General features: G+C 42.8%; 4 protein-coding genes across 4 annotated transcripts; all 4 read left to right on the top strand.

Moving 5' to 3' along the window:
• The first annotated feature begins 479 nt into the window (after positions 1-479).
• Positions 480-1,421, top strand: LOC117058997 (olfactory receptor 11G2-like). The gene has a single exon (XM_033170436.1). The coding sequence runs from the start codon at positions 483-485 to the stop codon at positions 1,419-1,421; it is 939 nt and encodes a 312-aa protein (XP_033026327.1). The 5' UTR covers positions 480-482.
• Positions 1,422-5,772: 4,351 nt separating this feature from the next.
• LOC117057455 (olfactory receptor 11H6-like) lies at positions 5,773-6,711 on the top strand. Its single transcript, XM_033168301.1, has one exon. It carries the CDS (start codon positions 5,773-5,775, stop codon positions 6,709-6,711), a length of 939 nt encoding a protein of 312 aa, XP_033024192.1.
• A 4,186-nt stretch (positions 6,712-10,897) lies between these two features.
• On the top strand, positions 10,898-11,857 carry LOC117058995 (olfactory receptor 11G2-like). Its single transcript, XM_033170434.1, has one exon. It carries the CDS (start codon positions 10,898-10,900, stop codon positions 11,855-11,857), a length of 960 nt encoding a protein of 319 aa, XP_033026325.1.
• A 734-nt stretch (positions 11,858-12,591) lies between these two features.
• LOC117057454 (olfactory receptor 11H6-like) lies at positions 12,592-16,580 on the top strand. The gene is made up of 2 exons (XM_033168300.1): positions 12,592-12,657; positions 15,621-16,580. The coding sequence occupies exons 1-2, from the start codon at positions 12,592-12,594 to the stop codon at positions 16,578-16,580; spliced, it is 1,026 nt and encodes a 341-aa protein (XP_033024191.1).
• The last annotated feature ends 944 nt before the right edge of the window (positions 16,581-17,524 follow it).

Below are 17,524 nucleotides of genomic sequence, written 5' to 3'. Positions count from 1 at the left end.
GACTATTCCAGTACTTTTGGTGCTTCAGAGGAAAAACACAGCTGAAACAAATTCATATTGTTGTATTCTACTTGCTTAACATACCATAAACAATGTTTGGGCAGAAAGAAGGCTGGGAGATTGACTAGGAGGTTTGTAAAGAATACTGCACCTGACTACTCATTCAGTTTTTATATTCTCAAGCAAAACTGGATTATCAGGAGTGCCTGAAAGTCACTGCATAATTGTCCAAAGATCCTCAATGTAAACTTTTCCTGCTATATTTAAAGCATATTAGCAGATAAAAAAAGGATTCTAAAGGAATACATCACTCAGGATTGAAGTCAGCCCACACCTGCCACCTCAATTATTAGTAAACGAAGTTGGTTAACTTTCCCTTCCTCTACCCAGCACAAAGGCTTTCTCCATTCCAAACATTAGATAATCTAATTTACCACTGAAAATGCAAGACTAGCCTCCAGGCGGTTTTGTGTGTGATCCAGATGGAGCTGGTCAATGGGACCACAGTGCAGGAATTCATTCTGCTGGGCTTCCAAGTTGGACCACAGGGACACCTGCTCCTTCTCATCTTCTTCACAGCAGTCTACACCCTCACATTGGCCGAGAACTTCATCATCATCATGATAGTGGTTCATGATGCTCGCCTGGCTCGCCTGCCCATGTACATCTTGCTGAGCAACTTCTCCTGGCTGGAGATGTGTTATGTGACTTCCACTGCACCACGGATGCTCTTTGACTTGTCCTTCCCAGGTGGGGCCATCTCCTTCCATGCTTGCTTCCTCCAGTTTTACGTCTATTTCTCCCTTGGTACTTCTGAATGCCTGTTCCTTTCAGCCATGGCCTTGGACCGGTTCTTGGCCATCTGCCACCCACTGCGCTACCCACAAATTATGTCCCCAGATTTCTGCTATGTCCTGGTGGCTGCATGTTGGATTTTTGGTTTCCTGTGCTACATTGTACCAGTGCTTTTGATCTCCAGGTTGTCCTTCTGTGGCTCCAATATACTTGATCACTTTGTGTGTGACTCTGGTCAACTCCTTGCTGTGGCCTGTCCTCCACTGGGGTACGTCCCCCTCTTCTGCTTCATTATCAGCTCTTCTGTGATTCTGGTTACTTTCCTGTTCGTTGTGGTCTCCTATGCATGTGTAATATTCACCCTGGTGAAAACATCCAATGAGAGCACTGGTATCAAGGGTTTTTCTACTGTGTCTTCCCACCTAGCAGTGGTGACACTCTTTTATGGATCTGTGGCAGCTATGTATATAGGGCACAGCGGAGAGAGTCACAGCGACAAGGCTAAAGTGATGGCTCTCTTCTATACTGCTTTTGCCCCTATGCTCAACCCCCTCATCTATTGTCTCAGGAATGATCAGGTGAAGGAAGCATTGTTCCGGTTGTTGAGAACAAAGAGGGTGATGTAGGAAAGTGGAGGGGAAAGGGAGGTATTTTATGTGGAATAAAAGCCAAAGGTCGGAGGGTGGACTTATTTGTTGTTTTGTGTTTTTAACTGCTTTTAATTATCTCATGTGTAAAATGTTTCGAGACTGTGGTTTAGAAGTCAATAAATAAATTAATTGTAACAAGACGAAGAGCAGTCATTTTGTGGTCCATGTTATTTTATTACTACTACTTTGTTTAGGGGAAAGGGTTCTATCTTTTGCATGCAAAGGGGTTCAGCCTTATTCCCTGGCATCTCCATGTAGCTGGGAGAGACACTCGCCTGAAATCCTGGGGAGCTGCTGCCAGCAAATGTATTACATGGACCAATGATCTGACTTAGTGTGAATGAAAACTTGAGCAAACCTTTAAAATATAATGAAGCCTCCTTGCACCAATGAATCTGCATCAGGTCATTGGTTGGCTGGAACAGCTTTTTGTGAGCCATTGAGATACAGAAATATTGGATCATTCCCAAACCAAGAAAGGATCAGGTGGGAGTTTTACAGGGCTAGGTTATGGACCACACCTTACATATCAATATCAGCATTTGCAAGGCTGTTATCCTTAAAATTAACACATTTTTGGTATTTGACATGTAGGCAATTGGATTTCCTCAACCCAGGCTCCTCTCCAATATGCCGGAGAGTGACACATGATAGGCAACTACCTAAACATGTGGTGGCAAGTTTTAAAAAATGGAAGAAAGATTTTTCAGAAATCTCAAAAACAAGAAATAAAAAATTGCTCCTATCCTGGTCTTGCTGAACTTGAATATAGTGAATATAGTGATAAAGAACTGAAGGGGAAGGAAAAGCTCAACATTAGACAAAATTAAGTACATAAATCTTCAACATTGCTAAAGTTTGGCTAATGGCTGTATTGGAAAGACTATCATAGACTTCAGGTAATAAAAGGTCAAAGAAAACTGGACATGTTTTGGGTAGGCCAACTTTCAGTTAATGGTCTTTTTAAAGGGCAAACAGAATTGACTGAAAAAGGGATGCATGAATTAAGAAAAATGAAATGTGGATCAAATTGATGGGGCTGTTTGTTTTGATTATAGATTATAGAAAGTAAAGAATATTGTAAATGAAAGATTTAATTTTATATATTATAGTAGATTGAATATTATGTTAAATAAAATACTATTAATCCTATGTGTATGGTACATTGTGTTTTAAATAAATGTAATCTGAATCCTGGAATATTATTCATGGGGGTAATATATATTTACTTTTGTAATAAAGTTTGATATTTAATATCAAAGTGGGGCAGAAAAAAATAAAACAATGAAAATAAGAATAATTAGAATGCTTCTCAGTGGTGTTTATACCACTTTTCATTTTGGTGACTGCTTGTTTCCCAAGTCCTTCACTAGCAATTCTCTGGGAATCAGTATGAATCTCCCTGGGTGAAGGAATGAGGGAAGTGTTTGCAATAGTCTGCAGACCACAGTTCAGGAACACCTGCTATATGGTCCTTGGTACTCTCTGTAGGCCACACTCTTCTTTAGCCACAACCCTTACCCTCTGGGCTCACCCTACATCACCCCTGCTTCTCAACAACTACTACAACAAGGCAGCTTCCAAAAGAATATTAAAAACACAATAAAACATCAAACATTAAAAGCTTCCCTAAACAGGGCTGCCTTCAGATGTCTTCTGAAAGTCATATAGTTGTTTATTTCCTTGATATCTGATGGAAGGGAGTTCTACAGGGCAGGCACCGCCACCAAGAAGGCCCTGTGCCTGGTTCCCTGTAACCTCACTTCTCACTGGGAGGGAACCACCAGAAGGCCCTTGGAGATGGACCTCAGTGTCCAAGCTGAATGATGGGGGTGAAGACACTCCTTCAGGGACACTGGGCTGAGGCCGTTTAGGGGTTTAAAGGTCAACACCAACACTTTGAATTGTGCTCGGAGACATACTAGGAGCCAATGAAAGTCTTTCAGGACCGGTGTTATATGGTCTCATACCCTTCTTGAATGTTTTTGTCTGGCTAGAATGTATCCTTGGATTGCCAGCACAAGGGCATAACAGCCATAACAGGTGAAGTGAGGGGCAAAAGAATCAACACAGGAGACTGGTATTTGGTTGAACTGGGTCACAACTTTATTGGTTACAGGAAAGAATAAGTTTGGAAAACGCATTGGGCATGTATCCAGCATCAAGCAGCCCACCTGATAGGAACCTGGTGGAGTCAACCTTGCACTGGGACTTCACCCCCAATATAGAATAGATGTCACAACCCTGCACAGGCTGCCATTGGGAAAGTTTTTGGCCCATCGGTCCCCCAGTGTACCCCCAGACAGAAACAACCCTCCTGGACCCCTCTAACAGGATAAAAAGCTAAAAGCAAAGGACCCCCTAGACAGTTAAGTCCAGTCAAAGGTGACTATTGGCTTGTGGTGCTCATCTCGCTTTCAGGCCAAGGGAGCTGGCGTTTGTCCACAGACAGCTTTCTGAGTCATGTGGCCAGCATGACTAAACCACTTCTGGTGCAACAGAACACTGTGATGGAATCCAGAGTGCCTGAAAATGCCATTAACTTTCCCACCACAGTGCTACCTATTTATCTACTTGCACTGGCGTGCTTTTGAACTGCTAGGTTGGCAGAAGCTGGGACAGAGCAACAGGACTCACCCCGTCACGGTGATTCGAACTGCTGACCTTCTGATCAGCAAGCCCAAGAGGCTCAGTGGTTTAGACTACGGTGCCACCCACATCCCTTTCTAATGGGATATCCATCTGACTAAGGTTCCAGCTCAATGCCTTATCCACCAAAGTTGTGGAGGTTGCTGTGAGGTACGCAAAAGCGTACAAGCCAGCCGATTTGCTTGCAGGAGAAAATTCCTCCCTGAATACGGCAACCAAGTAAACCCTTGCAAGGTTTGTAGGCAACATGCCTGCTTGCCTTCATTTGTAAAGTAGACATTGCCAAAACATAATAATTGGTAGGGTTCTCTCCCCCAAAGGAAACGAGTCCCAGTCAAGATGCCTCTTTGCTTGGTTAAAGAGGAAGCAAACAACAACTTTAATTAACACAACTTAATATAGAACAAAGAAGAAACAGAGAGAAGAATGCATGCAACATAGTGAGGAGAGGGGGGAATAAGGTGGAATTGCATCTCCCAGAGATGCTTTGTTGAGAAATAGCTTAGTTCCTTAGAGAGATATTCCCAAGGGTTGTGTCAGTCAGTGATTAAAAACAGAGCCAGAACTAATCAGTGGCATTGAAGCTTTGGTCTGCCTCCAGGCCCATGGACATGCATCTTGAATCTTTCTTCCACCAAACCAGTATGTCTTTATGTCCTTTGCTCCATCAATGCTAGAGATGAGTGCCAATATAAGGTTCAGAGAGCAGCATTTCTCCCACAAGATTCTGACACCAGACTTAGGGTAAGCCGTTTGCTGGATGAAGAAAACATGCTGCGACCTATGGAAGTTCAGATATGGGGCCTATTACCAAGATAATGGAAAGTTGGGTGGGAAGAAAGCTAATCCCTTCGTTTCCTTCAAAGGCACCAGGATTACCCCATTCTTAGTTGGCAGGGAAAGCTCTGCCTTATGCCCCCTTTTAGATATCCCTAAGGATTTCAGGGAAGCAGATAGGAATGGGGAGAAATTCAATTCAATGTACATTAAAGGGATAACTTTTAATGAACCAAATTTTGCAGTTCAATCTGGACAAGTAATGTGTAGAAAAATACATACAGGGTATACCAAGGTAAAGTGCATATAAAATGGATATATTAGTGGAAATAAGATACAAACATGTATTATATTGTGGGAAATTGCTTTGCAAAAATGTGCATGCTAAGAAACAATTGATAGAAAATATATATTAGGAAATGTTAGCACTAAAATGCTGATGAATTTTCACGAGGACTTAGAAATAATAATCACAAACTGATGTGGAAATGTGGAAAACTGAGTGTAAGTTTGAAAAAAAGAAACAGGGAGAAACCAAAATTGACAGTTTCTCCCATCTATATTTTAAGGAATGCAGTTAATATCTAGTTACCATGGAAACACATCCCAGGTCAAAGGAGAATCCCTCTCAGAAATCTGATAAGAAATAGATTAGCATTTTGTAAATTCATTCTTGGGAGTTAGACTTTTGATATAATTTAGAGTCAATCTGAAATATAGTTGCTCTTGAGGAGTAATCACATAAGATCTGTACCACATGTAGGTGGAGAAGGAACATCACACTGCACTACTTGATGACATGCCTACTTAAGCCTTTGTCTTTCAGGGGAAACCAAAAGGGTACACAAACTTTTAATACCTCCTTACAGTATGTGACAATTCTTCTGTTGTGTGTTTCCAGATGGAGATAGCCAACGGAACCACAGTCCAAGAATTCATTTTGCTGGGATTTAGAGTGGAGTCGCAGAAACAATTTTTGCTCTTTGTGTTTTTCACCATTCTTTACATGCTCACTTTGGCTGAGAATATCACCATTATGACAGTGGTGTTCCTAGATAACCACTTGGCCCAGCTTCCCATGTACATCCTGCTCAGCAACTTTTCCTGGATGGAGATGTGCTATGTATCTACCACTGTGCCCCGTATGCTCTTTGACCTGGCATCCCATCATGGGGTAATTTCTTTCCATGAGTGCTTCCTTCAGTTCTACTTCTTCTTCTCATTTGGCTGCACAGAAACCTTCTTCCTCTCAGCCATGGCTTTGGATAGGTATTTGGCCATCTGTCATCCTCTGCGCTACCCACAACTTATGTCCCGACATTCCTGTTATGCCCTGGTGGGTGCATGTTGGACTGGAGGCTTCCTGGGCTACATCATTCCAGTTATTTTAATCTCAAAGTTGTCCTTCTGTGGTCCTAATGTTATTGACCATTTTATGTGTGATCTTGGTCCAATTCTATCCTTGGCCTGCCCTCCTCTTGGGAACATTTCTCTTGTCTGCAAAATTTTCATTAATACTCTGTTTTTAGGCAACGTCTTTTTTGTTGTGCTGTCCTACGCCTTTGTGATTCTTAATCTGATAAACACATCTAGCCAAGGCAGTCGAAGGAAGGCCTTCTCCACCATATCTTTTCATATAATGGTGGCAACACTTTTCTATGGCACAGTAGGAGCGATGTATTGTATTCCAGGTGGAGAAAGTCAGTCAGAGGTTGTGAAGGCAGTGACTGTCTTCTACACAGCGATTACACCATTCCTTAACCCTCTAATCTACTGTCTGAGGAACAATCAAGTGAAAGAGGCTATGGGCAGGTTGCAGAAAAGAAAGGTAATAAGATGAGGTGTTGAGACAAAAGTAGGACAAAATGAGTCTTTCAGAACTCTCTCTCCACACTTAAATATTTAGAGTTAAGTAAGACAGAAACATTTCCTCCCCCATATTTTATATTGTCCATTCAAGATTCAAGCCAAGAAACACCTCAGGGTTGCCTAGAATAAATCCATCTGAGACTAGAAATCAAAATTAATTTTTATTTTACATAGACTTGTCAACAGGACCACAAGAAACTCCATTTCCCCTTTAGGAACCAGAATGCTAGGCCTAAAACACTTGAGGTAACCATCAGAGTTAAAATTATTTCCTAATGGTTTTTGTGTGCTCCATCAAATCAAATATACACGCACTAAAAATAATTAGATTTGAACCTTAAATATCATTTGTTTTTACATTTCCAATGATATTCAATTTACGTGTGTACATGTCAAATATGTTTATATGTTTGTGTGTGTGTGTGTGTGTGTGTGTGTATGAATTAGAATTCTTAATTGCTTAGTGCAAACTTTCACTTTCCTCTGCTGCAATATTCTACCATTCTGCAATTTCAAGAACGTTATCTTAATTACCTTTTTATTTCTTCAGAAGGTGTGAGCCTCTTGACTGTTGATTTGTGTTTGTTCCTTGCCTGTTTCTAAAGATGCACTGGCGTAGGAAGGGTGGGGCGTAGGGGGCGGGACGCTCCCGGCAGAGGGATCCCGATAGGGTTCCATCTTGGCGTGCCACGCCCCCAGAATGCAGCCACGCCCCTGTGGGTGGTGCACCCCACCCCCAGAATGCACGCCAGCCCCACCCCTGCCTGCTTCCTGCCCTCGGTGCCGCCCCCGGTGCCGGAGCATGAAGCTCCGCCACTGTAAAGATGTAAACTTTCCTTTCACTTCATGGCTATGGAGACTGGCTGTAACATTGTGTTTGCCATCACACACATTTTTCAAGGTAGCACCAAAGCAGCAAAAAGGGGCAAATTTGGCCCTCTGAAAGGAGAAGGATTTTCCAACAGCTAGCCATTATTTAGTATCATCACTACAGTAAGAGAGGAAAACAAAACCCAAGATCTATGAGTTGCATTCATTACCATTATCAGCATGGCTTCATTAGTGTCAGATATGTTTCTGTTTGTGTATGCACCAGGGGGCATTGATAGGGTGGGGATGTATTTACCCTATGCAAAGGAGTTCACACCTTAGTTAAGATGAATTGGGAACAGCTTAAGGGTTTGAAGCTGGTTTGAGAAACAATGCATCAAACAGCAGTATTTTATAACGAAGTACAGAATACAATTTTGTATAATGCTGTGTGAACATGTAAAAAACCTAGCAGTGGAAAGGAGCAGAGTGCACAGTAAATGGGAGTGTGAACAAAGCCTCTATTTGCTTCAAATTCAATTCCCAAGGGAAGGATAATTCCGTATGTCAATCTTTTAGACAGCAGCATGTCAGGGAAAAGGGCTCAAGCAAAGACTGTTCCCTAATTTGTCTTGGTGTAGGGAATATTTATACAACAGTGGCCCTGTGGTTGTTTATAAATTGCACACTCTCTCAGCTACAGTCATAGGGGCAGGTAGATCAATAATCTCTGGACTTGTGGAAAAACTAAACACATCATGCAAAATTGCTAAAGAATCTGGTAACTGATACAGGAGGGTCAAGTTAATGCATATTCAGTAGGTCTCAGATCCCACTGGGAGGGAGGGTGAGAGATGTTGTTGTTGTTCAGTCGTTCAGTCGTGTCCGACTCTTCGTGACCCCATGGACCAGAGCACGCCAGGCACACCTATCCTTCACTGCCTCCCGCAGTTTGGCCAAACTCATGTTAGTAGCTTCGAGAACACTGTCCAACCATCTCATCCTCTGTCGTCCCCTTCTCCTTGTGCCCTCCATCTTTCCCAACATCTGGGTCTTTTCCAGGGAGTCTTCTCTTCTCATGAGGTGGCCAAAGTACTGGAGCCTCAACTTCAGGGTGAGAGATAGGGGTGCTGAATTTTGGGGTTGCACAGGGCACTACTGAAATTTGAGACCCCGAGGTGGCGTAGTAGAAGGGAAAGACAACTAGATCAGCCCAAAGTCTGGATCTTCCAGAGCCACAACATTTTCTTCAAGGAAGGGGGATGCTTTAAATCCATTATCGTGGCAAGGAAGACACCAGGGGAATGTACTCTGGTCGTGCTTTTTGTTTGTTTTGCCTTCTGCTCTTGGTGAAACCATGTTCATTGTATTATATACAGCATCGGCCGGTTGTAAATATCACACTCCATTATAACCATAAGGAAAGGCAGATTGCACAGACTAAAACAAGATGGAGGAATCTGAAGCCCAGGGACAAAATGTGGTCCTTTGGGTCCTTATCTCTGATCGTTGGTACTCTATAAATGCCATGCCCCCTACTCTGTGATAGGTCACACCACTTCTCCCAAGGTCATGCCCTTCACCATACCTACTTCATACCCTCCCTCCCTGCCTGGCTTGGCTGTGCCCTTGAACTCTTATTATCTATCTATGCTTCCTGGATGGAAGACAGGGAGGGATGTGTAGTGGATCTGTAGCTTGGTTGAAATGAGTGTCCTGCTTGCCTCAACTTATGTTCCACTTCTATATATGGAAATAAAACAAGTAAAAAAACAACATAGTCATCTGATATCCTTACTTGCAAACAAAACTGTTCTGGAATGAACCTTTGCTTATGGAAAGAGAGACCACACCACAACTTGAATTAGCAGCACAGCTTAATACAGAACAAAGAAAGAACACACAGTAGAATCTATGCAACATAGCAAGGAGAGGAGAAGTGGGGTGGCATTGTGTCTCCCAAGAGATGCTACTGTGTGTTGGCAGAGAGCTTAGTTCCTGAGAGAGGTGTTCCCAAGGGTTGAGCCAGTCAGTGATTAAAAGTGCAGCCAGAAATAATCAGTGGCATTGAAACATTGGTATCCCTGACTGTTAGGTTCAGTTGTGGACGACTCTGGGGTTACGCGCTCATCTCACTCTATAGGCCAAGGGAGCTGGCATTTGTCCGCAGACAGCTTCTGGGTCACGTGGTCAGCATGACTAATCCACTTCTGGTGAATGAGAGCAGCACACAGAAACGCCGTTTACCTTCTCGCTGGAGTGGTACCTATTTATCTACTTGCACTTTGAAGTGCTTTCTAACTACCAGGTGGGCAGGAGCTGGGACCAAACAATGGGAGCTCACCCCTTCCGATTGTGGTTTATTTAGGGTTATTTATGTATGCCACTATGGTGGCCCATGTTTTGTTAGCCCAAAAATGGAAAACGATTGACCAAAGAAGAGTGGCAGCTTAAATTGACAGAATGTGCACAGCTTGCAGATATAGAATAAGGGAACAAGAATAACATGTTTTTAGAGAAGGCTGGAAAACGTTTATTGAATATGTGGGAAATAACTGTGTACAGCTGAAAATGCTGGCAGCATTAAGATAAATACAACAGCATAAATGAGTTGTGATGGGTGTTATAATGGAATACTGAGTGGTATAGTTTCTGTAAAATATGCAGGGATTTATGATATGTAAAATGAACCGTGGAAAGAGAAGAAGGGAAGTCATTGATATCTTAAGGATGTAAAAATGAGTAGTTTAAATTGTAAAACAGAAAATTTAATAAAAATATATACAAAATAAAGGTGTTGACCCTAGCATAATGGGTGGGGGAATTTGATGTTCTTCAAACAGCAAAATGTCTCAGGGCATCAATGTCCCATCCCTTAACATATTTCACTCCTAACCAGATTTAGGTAAAGTATCTCTCTCTCTCTCTCTCTCTCTGATTTGGCTCAATGCCATTTCTGGATTTAGTAGCCTGCCTCTCTCTCTCTCACTGTGTGTTTGTGGCAGGGCAGTTGAAAGAATTCAGTGCATTTGGGGACAAGCTGTTCATGGCAAAGTTGCTATAACTATTCTGAATTATATTTCCCCATAGTTGTCTGCTTTAAGTGCATTTGCTCTTATTCCATTTTAAATTTATAGTTAATGAGAAAAAATAATTGCTTCTGAACACTGTTCACTTGTGATCTGATACACATGGTGCGAGGAAGGAAAGGCCCTACTGCACTCCCTAAATTTCATAGCTGTTTACCCTTTGTGTGTTGGTGGAAACAGGCAGACACGCTCATGGTATGTGAATAAACCGATACCTCTCTGATGGTGTATGATACTGCTTCTGTTATGTGATTCCAGATGGAGATAGTCAATGGTACCACTGTGCAGGAATTCATCTTGCTGGGATTTGGAGTTGAGAAGGAGAAGCGATTAGTGCTCCTCATTGTTTTTACCATCCTCTATATCATCACTTTAGTTGAGAACATCACCATTATCACAGTGGTTTTCATGGATGCTCACTTAGCTCAGCTCCCCATGTATATCTTGCTGAGCAACTTCTCCTGGCTTGAGATATGTTATGTGACCACAACTATGCCCCATATGCTCTTTGACCTGGTGTCTCCTCCTGGGCTCATCTCCTTCCATGCCTGCTTCCTCCAGTTCTACATCTTCTTCTCACTTGGCAGCACTGAATTCTTCTTCCTCTCAGCCATGGCTTTGGACCGGTACTTGGCCATCTGCCACCCACTACGCTACCCACAAATAATGTCCCCAAATTCCTGCTATTCCCTGGTGGCCTCTTGTTGGGTCCTTGGCTTTCTGGCCTATATTTTCCCAGTTACTTTGATCTCCAAGCTAACCTTCTGCGGACCTAACATCATTGACCATTTTGTGTGTGATCCTGTGCCAATTCTGTCCTTGGCCTGTCCTCCTCTTGGAAATGTTCCCTTTATATGCCGGGTCATCATACATGTTTTGTTTTTAGTCAATGTATTATTTGTTGTGTTATCATATGGCATAGTCATTTTTACCCTGATAAAGTCCTCTGACCAAGGTAGCCGTCAGAAGTCCTTCTCCACCATATCTATGCACCTCTTGGTGGTGACCCTCTTTTACGGCACTGTGGGAGCTATGTATTTAATTCCACGTGGAGAAAGCCAAGCAGGGGCCAGAAAAGCAGCCGCGCTCTTCTACACTGCTATTTCACCTTTTCTGAACCCCCTGATCTACTGTCTGAGGAATGATCAGGTGAGGGAGGCTCTGGGCAAGTTGCTAAGGAGAATGTCACGACTGCTGATGACAAAGGGCATGGTATAAAAAATGCTGGTAGGAGTGGGAAATAAAGTTTAAACAAAGCAACATGCCCTTTGAAGAGATCATAGAATCATGGAGTTGGAAGGGACCCCGAGAGTCATTTTGACCAACCTCAGATCAAATTAATTTATCCCAAGACGTGCACACATCCCTCTTTTAATTTAAGTCAATCAACATAGTAATATTGGTAGAACATGTCCTCTCAAATCCCTTAAGCTCCACACCTTCTAAGGGTTTTGATGATGTTACAGGAAGTCCCTCTGTCAAATCCCCACCCTGAAAGGATGTAGTGTAGGTGTGTGGGAGTGTGGGAAGAAATAGCAGTGGCAGAGTGAGATTCAGAAAGGTCCATCAGGGAGGGAAGTGTGGGCTGAATGGACCTTGTGGTGCAGGGCGCCTCGCTCGGGGTTTCTGCTGCTTGGGAAGAACATGTGCCCTGCTTGCCTCAACTTATTCTTCACTTGCATATATGGAAATAAAACAAATATTGCCAAAATAGCACAAATGTCTGAATTCCTCTCCTTCAAACAAAACTGATTCTGGTTAAGGTGTTTCTGGAATGAACAATTGCTTATGGAAAGGGGGGACCACACCGCAATTGTAGATGCATGAAAACTGACTCCTTTTTGGAAATAAAACATTGTCAAGGCCCATAAGTTTAATTAAAACCTTTACCTGCAGAACTTTCCTCATAACAAACCAGCTTGGCTGGCCTAGTGGAGAGCAAATCTGTTAATATGACAAAAGGTGTCGATGGGCCATCTGAGATGAACCCTTTGGCCTGGGATACAGAATATGCCAAGGTGGTGGGGTGTGTGTTTGAAGGAACAGGAAAAGAGAGTCTTGAGAAGGGGTTGCTGGGAAAAAGAAGGGGGGGAAATAGACAGGGATCTATCTTGGCTGAAGGCTGGCTGCACTTCTATGGGGCATAAGCCCCTCTTGAAATGAACTTGATATAAGATCTGGAGTCCCTCCATGCAGACTGAAGGTGTAAATAGGTAAATAAACCATATTTCTTAAAGCTACTGCAGTCTCCCACCATGTCTCAATTCTCCAAAGCAACACAGATCCTGGGTGAGTGCCTGGAGCCCCGTGGACTCTTGCTACCACTCAACAAACAGCAGTGGAGGAAGATGGGTGTGGTAGTAGCGCGCCGCCCCAGGTGTCATCACGAGGGGGGTGACAAAATGCTCAAAGTGCCCGCTCCCGACCATCGAAAGAAAGCAGCAGCTTCAGGCAAACAACGCTGCCATGCTCCTTCCGCTGCCGCCGGTTGCCCTGGTGGGAAAGGAGAAGCGGGGTGGGGGTGGAGGCTGAGGCTGAGGGTGGGGAGAGGTCAGCACAAGCCCGAACCTCCAGGACACCGTCACCAACCCTTGAGCCTGGTCACAGTTCCTTTTCCTTCTCCTCCTTCTCTCCTTAGGGAGGCCACGTGACAGCCTGGCTGAGCACACATCGCCTTGGACTGGAATAAGGGGGAGAAGCTGTGATCTACACCAGATTGCTGCCTGTGTGGCTGTCTTTCAAGGGGGGGGGGGTGGAAGGAGGAAAGGGGAGAAGCCGGGATCTACATTTGACAGGGGGGTGGAGGGAAGGAGGGGGAATTTCAATGTGTGGGTGACAAAAAATTTCCACACCAGGTATCACCTGACCCTGCTATGCCACTGTCTACAAAGAGAAGGAGGTGCACCGAACTTTTGTAACAATATATACCAGATCTTCTTTGCAATATATGACACCCTAGAGTAATGGCCCAGAGGAGCTGGTTGTTCCATGGGAACTAAAAAGTTAGCTAATTGCAGTGCTTTTCTTCTAGAAAAAAAGGTGCTGGTACTGTAACATGAAGTTGCTATAGTATGTCCAGTTACATGATTTTTTAGAACTGGTAACTGAGTTGGCCTGTTTTCCTTTTCCCTCCTCATCCCCTTTCCCCTTTTGTGTCACATCTTCTCAATTGGAAGCCTGCTGGCAGAGACAAAATTGTTTCCAATCAGTAAGCAGAATTTAGAAAATTGTTGGCACTCTATAAATTAATGACCATAATATTAAGAACAATACATCACACCGGCTCTGGTTCATGTGCTCCAAGCTTTGGCCATCCAATTTGTTCTTTAAGAAGAGCAACATTTGGAAGAGGCAGTATTTTGGAAAACAGGAGGCATGCATCATACCAGAGTGGAGGGAGGCAGCCTGTGGTACTACATTGCATCCCAATCCCAAAGGGTGCTGTTTTGATTTAGAATATTGTTCCTGAAGGAGATATTCCCAAGATTCATTTCAGTTTCTGATTAAAGCTGTAGTCGGTACTGATCAGGGCATTTGAATTCTAGTCTGCATGTACATACATCTGGTGACTTTTAATTTCCTCCAGAACTGCAGTATGGCTCTTTATGTACTTCACAACATCTGGAAGACAACTACCAGCTAAACGTACAGAAAACACTAACCTCTACTTTATGGGTCAATGTTTTAACTCCTATTGACAACCTTTTCCCCCAAATCATTTCATGAACTTCTAGTGAGTTTTTACTGGATCACAGAGCACCATTTTGACTCCTACTGAGGTATGGAGAGTGTTATTGTAGTTGTGTTGTGCTTGTGGGCTTCCCCTAGGCTACTGGTTAGCCACCTGCTGGACCAGGTGGGCCTTTGATGTGACCCAGGAAGGATCTTCATATGGGAGTCATTGCCAGCAAAATAGAAACGTGGGTGGGAACTGTAGATTTGAATGTCATTTCTCGCGGGGTGGGGGGTATCTCTGACTTCTTCTAGGAAATTTCGAGAAAACATTGCAAAATGATTGTGGTGAGAATTTAGAATAAGAAGAAAGGATCATGGGGCATGCCAATGATTCTAAGCTACATACTGGATTTTTGATCCCAGATTTTATTAAGTCAACTGTTTACCTTCATAAAGACCTCCTCCGCAACCTCATTTGCATTGCTTAAATTGATGGCTGGAAAGCCTCCTTTGTTTGACTGATAACTTGTAAATAGGTGAAATAGATGCACTTCTAATGGCTAGAAAATATCTCTTTTGGAAGGTGATATTCATTGTAGTTAGAGGGGTGCTGAGTGGAGTTGGAGTTAGTTGTTTGAATTTAAGAAGCATTTTTGTGGTTTAGTTTTCTTCTTCAGGGGACTTGAAGCAGGAGTTCCAGTTTTGCATTCTTACAGGACCCTGTTTGTTTCCATTGCACATGTATACTTGTAAATGAAGCAAATGTAGAAGCTGCAACTCAAATACCTGCTATTCTCTCATCAAAATGATGGGCAAGGCATTTGGGAATGCATAACAGTAGAATGAACTCTAACTTCTGTAAAACAGCAGCAGCGATTGGTTCTAAGATATAATTCAAAGAACAATCTCTTTCTCGTGTATATTGTACAATCAATCTCAAATATATTATTTAAATCAAGGTTTTGTGCTGCTCTTGCTTTGTCATTTTAAAATTAAGTAAGCTGGGCACACTATCAGATTGGTGTTATTTCTGGATTCAGTGGTGAGAGACTTTAGCAAAACTGGGGAGATGCTATTCACTGCAAAACTCTTGGATATCAGAATTAAACAGCCTCAAAGTACTATATTTTAAGTGCATTATGTTATATTAGTGAATAATCACTTGTGAACTGTAACATAGGATAGGCAGAAGAAATGTCCCACAGCAAGTCTGTATAACCTTTCTTTTTCATTGTAAGCTAATGGTATTTAAACAACTGTACACCTCTTTATGCTGTGCAATAGTGATTCTATTATTTGACTCCAGGTAGAGATGGCCAATGGGACTGCAGTGCAGGAATTCATTTTGCTTGGATTCGAAGTTGAACAGCAGAAACAATATTTGCTTCTTGTCTTCTTTGCCATTCTCTACATGCTCACCATGGCTGAGAACATCACCATCATTGCAGTGGTCTTCCTAGATAACCACCTGGCTCAGCTCCCCATGTACATACTGCTGAGCAACTTCTCCTGGATGGAGATGTGCTATGTGTCCACCACTGTGCCCCGGATGCTCTTTGACCTGGTGTCTCCTCCTGGGCTCATCTCCTTCCATGCCTGCTTCCTCCAGTTCTACATCTTCTTCTCACTTGGTAACACTGAATGCTTCTTCCTCTCAGCCATGGCTTTGGACCGGTACTTGGCCATCTGTCACCCACTTCGCTACCCACAAATTATGTCCCAATATTCCTGTTCTGCTCTGGTAGGTGCATGCTGGGTTGTTGGTTTCATGTGGTACCCTATCCCAGTGATTTTGATCTCCAAGTTGTCCTTCTGTGGACCTAACATCATTGACCATTTTTTGTGTGATCCTGGGCCCATTTTGTCCCTGGCCTGCCCTCCACTCGGAAATGTTCCCTTTGTCTGCCAGATATTCATGCATGCTCTGTTTTTAATTAATGTCTTATTGGTTCTACTATTCTATGGCATTGTGATTCTCACCCTGATGAAAACCTCTAACCAAGACACTTGTAGGAAAGCTTTTGCTACCTTATCTTTTCACCTAGTTGTGGTCACACTTTTTTATGGCTCAGTAGCAGCGATGTACTTGATTCCAAGTGGAAAAACTCATTCAGCAGTCACTAAGGCAGTCACACTCTTCTACACGGCAATTACACCCTTTCTTAACCCCTTGATCTACTGCCTGAGGAATGACCAGGTGAAAGAAGCCGTGGACAGGTTGCTGAGGAAAAAGGAAAGATGGTTGAGGAGAAAGATGGTAGTTTAATAAGGCTGAAGGAAACAAGTCTCTCAAAACACCCAAGCATGTATTCAAATTTATTAAAATTATTAAAATGATTGTATTTACAGATGGAGTCCATAGGGTAGAATCCAACACTGCATGAATTGAAACAAAATAGAAAATTCTTTCCAGTAGCACCTTAGAGACCAACTGAGTTTGTTCTTGGTATGAGCTTTCATGTGCATGCACACTTCTTCAGATACACTGAAACAGAAGTCACCAGATCCTTAAATATAGTGAGGGAGTGGGGAGGGGTATTACGACTATGGTATTTCGAATATGGCAGACCAACATGGCTACCCACCTGTAACTGCATGAATTGACATCTATTTGTACAGTGTGACTTAACCTTCCTCTCTTTCCCCTTGCATAACCCCCAAAATATCCTCCAGAGGAACCATCCAAAGCAGACTTTGAGGAGGAGATGGTAAAGTCCCACTGTGCTATCAGAAGTCTGATCTGCTTTTGCACAGATAGCGTTGGATACAACCCTTAATGACCAGTCAGGATGACCAGTGTCTAAGCAGGATCAAGGAGGACCCCAATTCTTGGCGCACAGCATTCCAAAGATATCCAAGTATGCTTCTGGGATGCAGTTAAATTATAATTTCATTTTGGCAGAATCAATTGAAAATATGTCATAAAACAAAATAAAATGAATAATCTGTTTTGCAAACTGACTGGAAATAGTACATAGAAAAGAAATTATCACTAGTGTGATTTGTGTGTGTTTCTGAAATGTTATAAATGCAATAAAAAAATTTTTGATGGAAACTCCAAACAGATCTGCTGTTTAGGGCTTTAAAGGTCAGCACCAACACTTTGAATTTCCCCCGGAAGCTTACTAGGAGCCTATGTAGGTCTTTCAGGACCAGTGCTATGTGGTCTCGGCAGCCACTCTCAGGTCACCAGTCTAGCTACCGCATTCT

The sequence above is a fragment of the Lacerta agilis genome, chromosome 14 (assembly GCF_009819535.1).
Source record: "Lacerta agilis isolate rLacAgi1 chromosome 14, rLacAgi1.pri, whole genome shotgun sequence".
Lineage (NCBI taxonomy): Eukaryota > Metazoa > Chordata > Lepidosauria > Squamata > Lacertidae > Lacerta > Lacerta agilis.
The sequence above is the reverse complement of the archived record's forward strand: the minus strand, read 5'-3'. Positions and strand labels throughout refer to the sequence as shown.

What these genes read in the sequence shown, in the direction of transcription:
- LOC117057455 (XM_033168301.1), top strand. Translation starts at nt 5,773, where the DNA reads ATGGAGATAGCCAACGGAACCACAGTCCAAGAATTCATTTTGCTGGGA.
- LOC117058995 (XM_033170434.1), top strand. Translation starts at nt 10,898, where the DNA reads ATGGAGATAGTCAATGGTACCACTGTGCAGGAATTCATCTTGCTGGGA.
- LOC117058997 (XM_033170436.1), top strand. Translation starts at nt 483, where the DNA reads ATGGAGCTGGTCAATGGGACCACAGTGCAGGAATTCATTCTGCTGGGC.
- LOC117057454 (XM_033168300.1), top strand. Translation starts at nt 12,592, where the DNA reads ATGACAAAAGGTGTCGATGGGCCATCTGAGATGAACCCTTTGGCCTGG. An exon ending in GGGATACAGAATATGCCAAG is followed by an intron (nt 12,658 to 15,620) that starts GTGGTGGGGTGT and finishes ATTTGACTCCAG; the next exon opens with GTAGAGATGGCCAATGGGAC.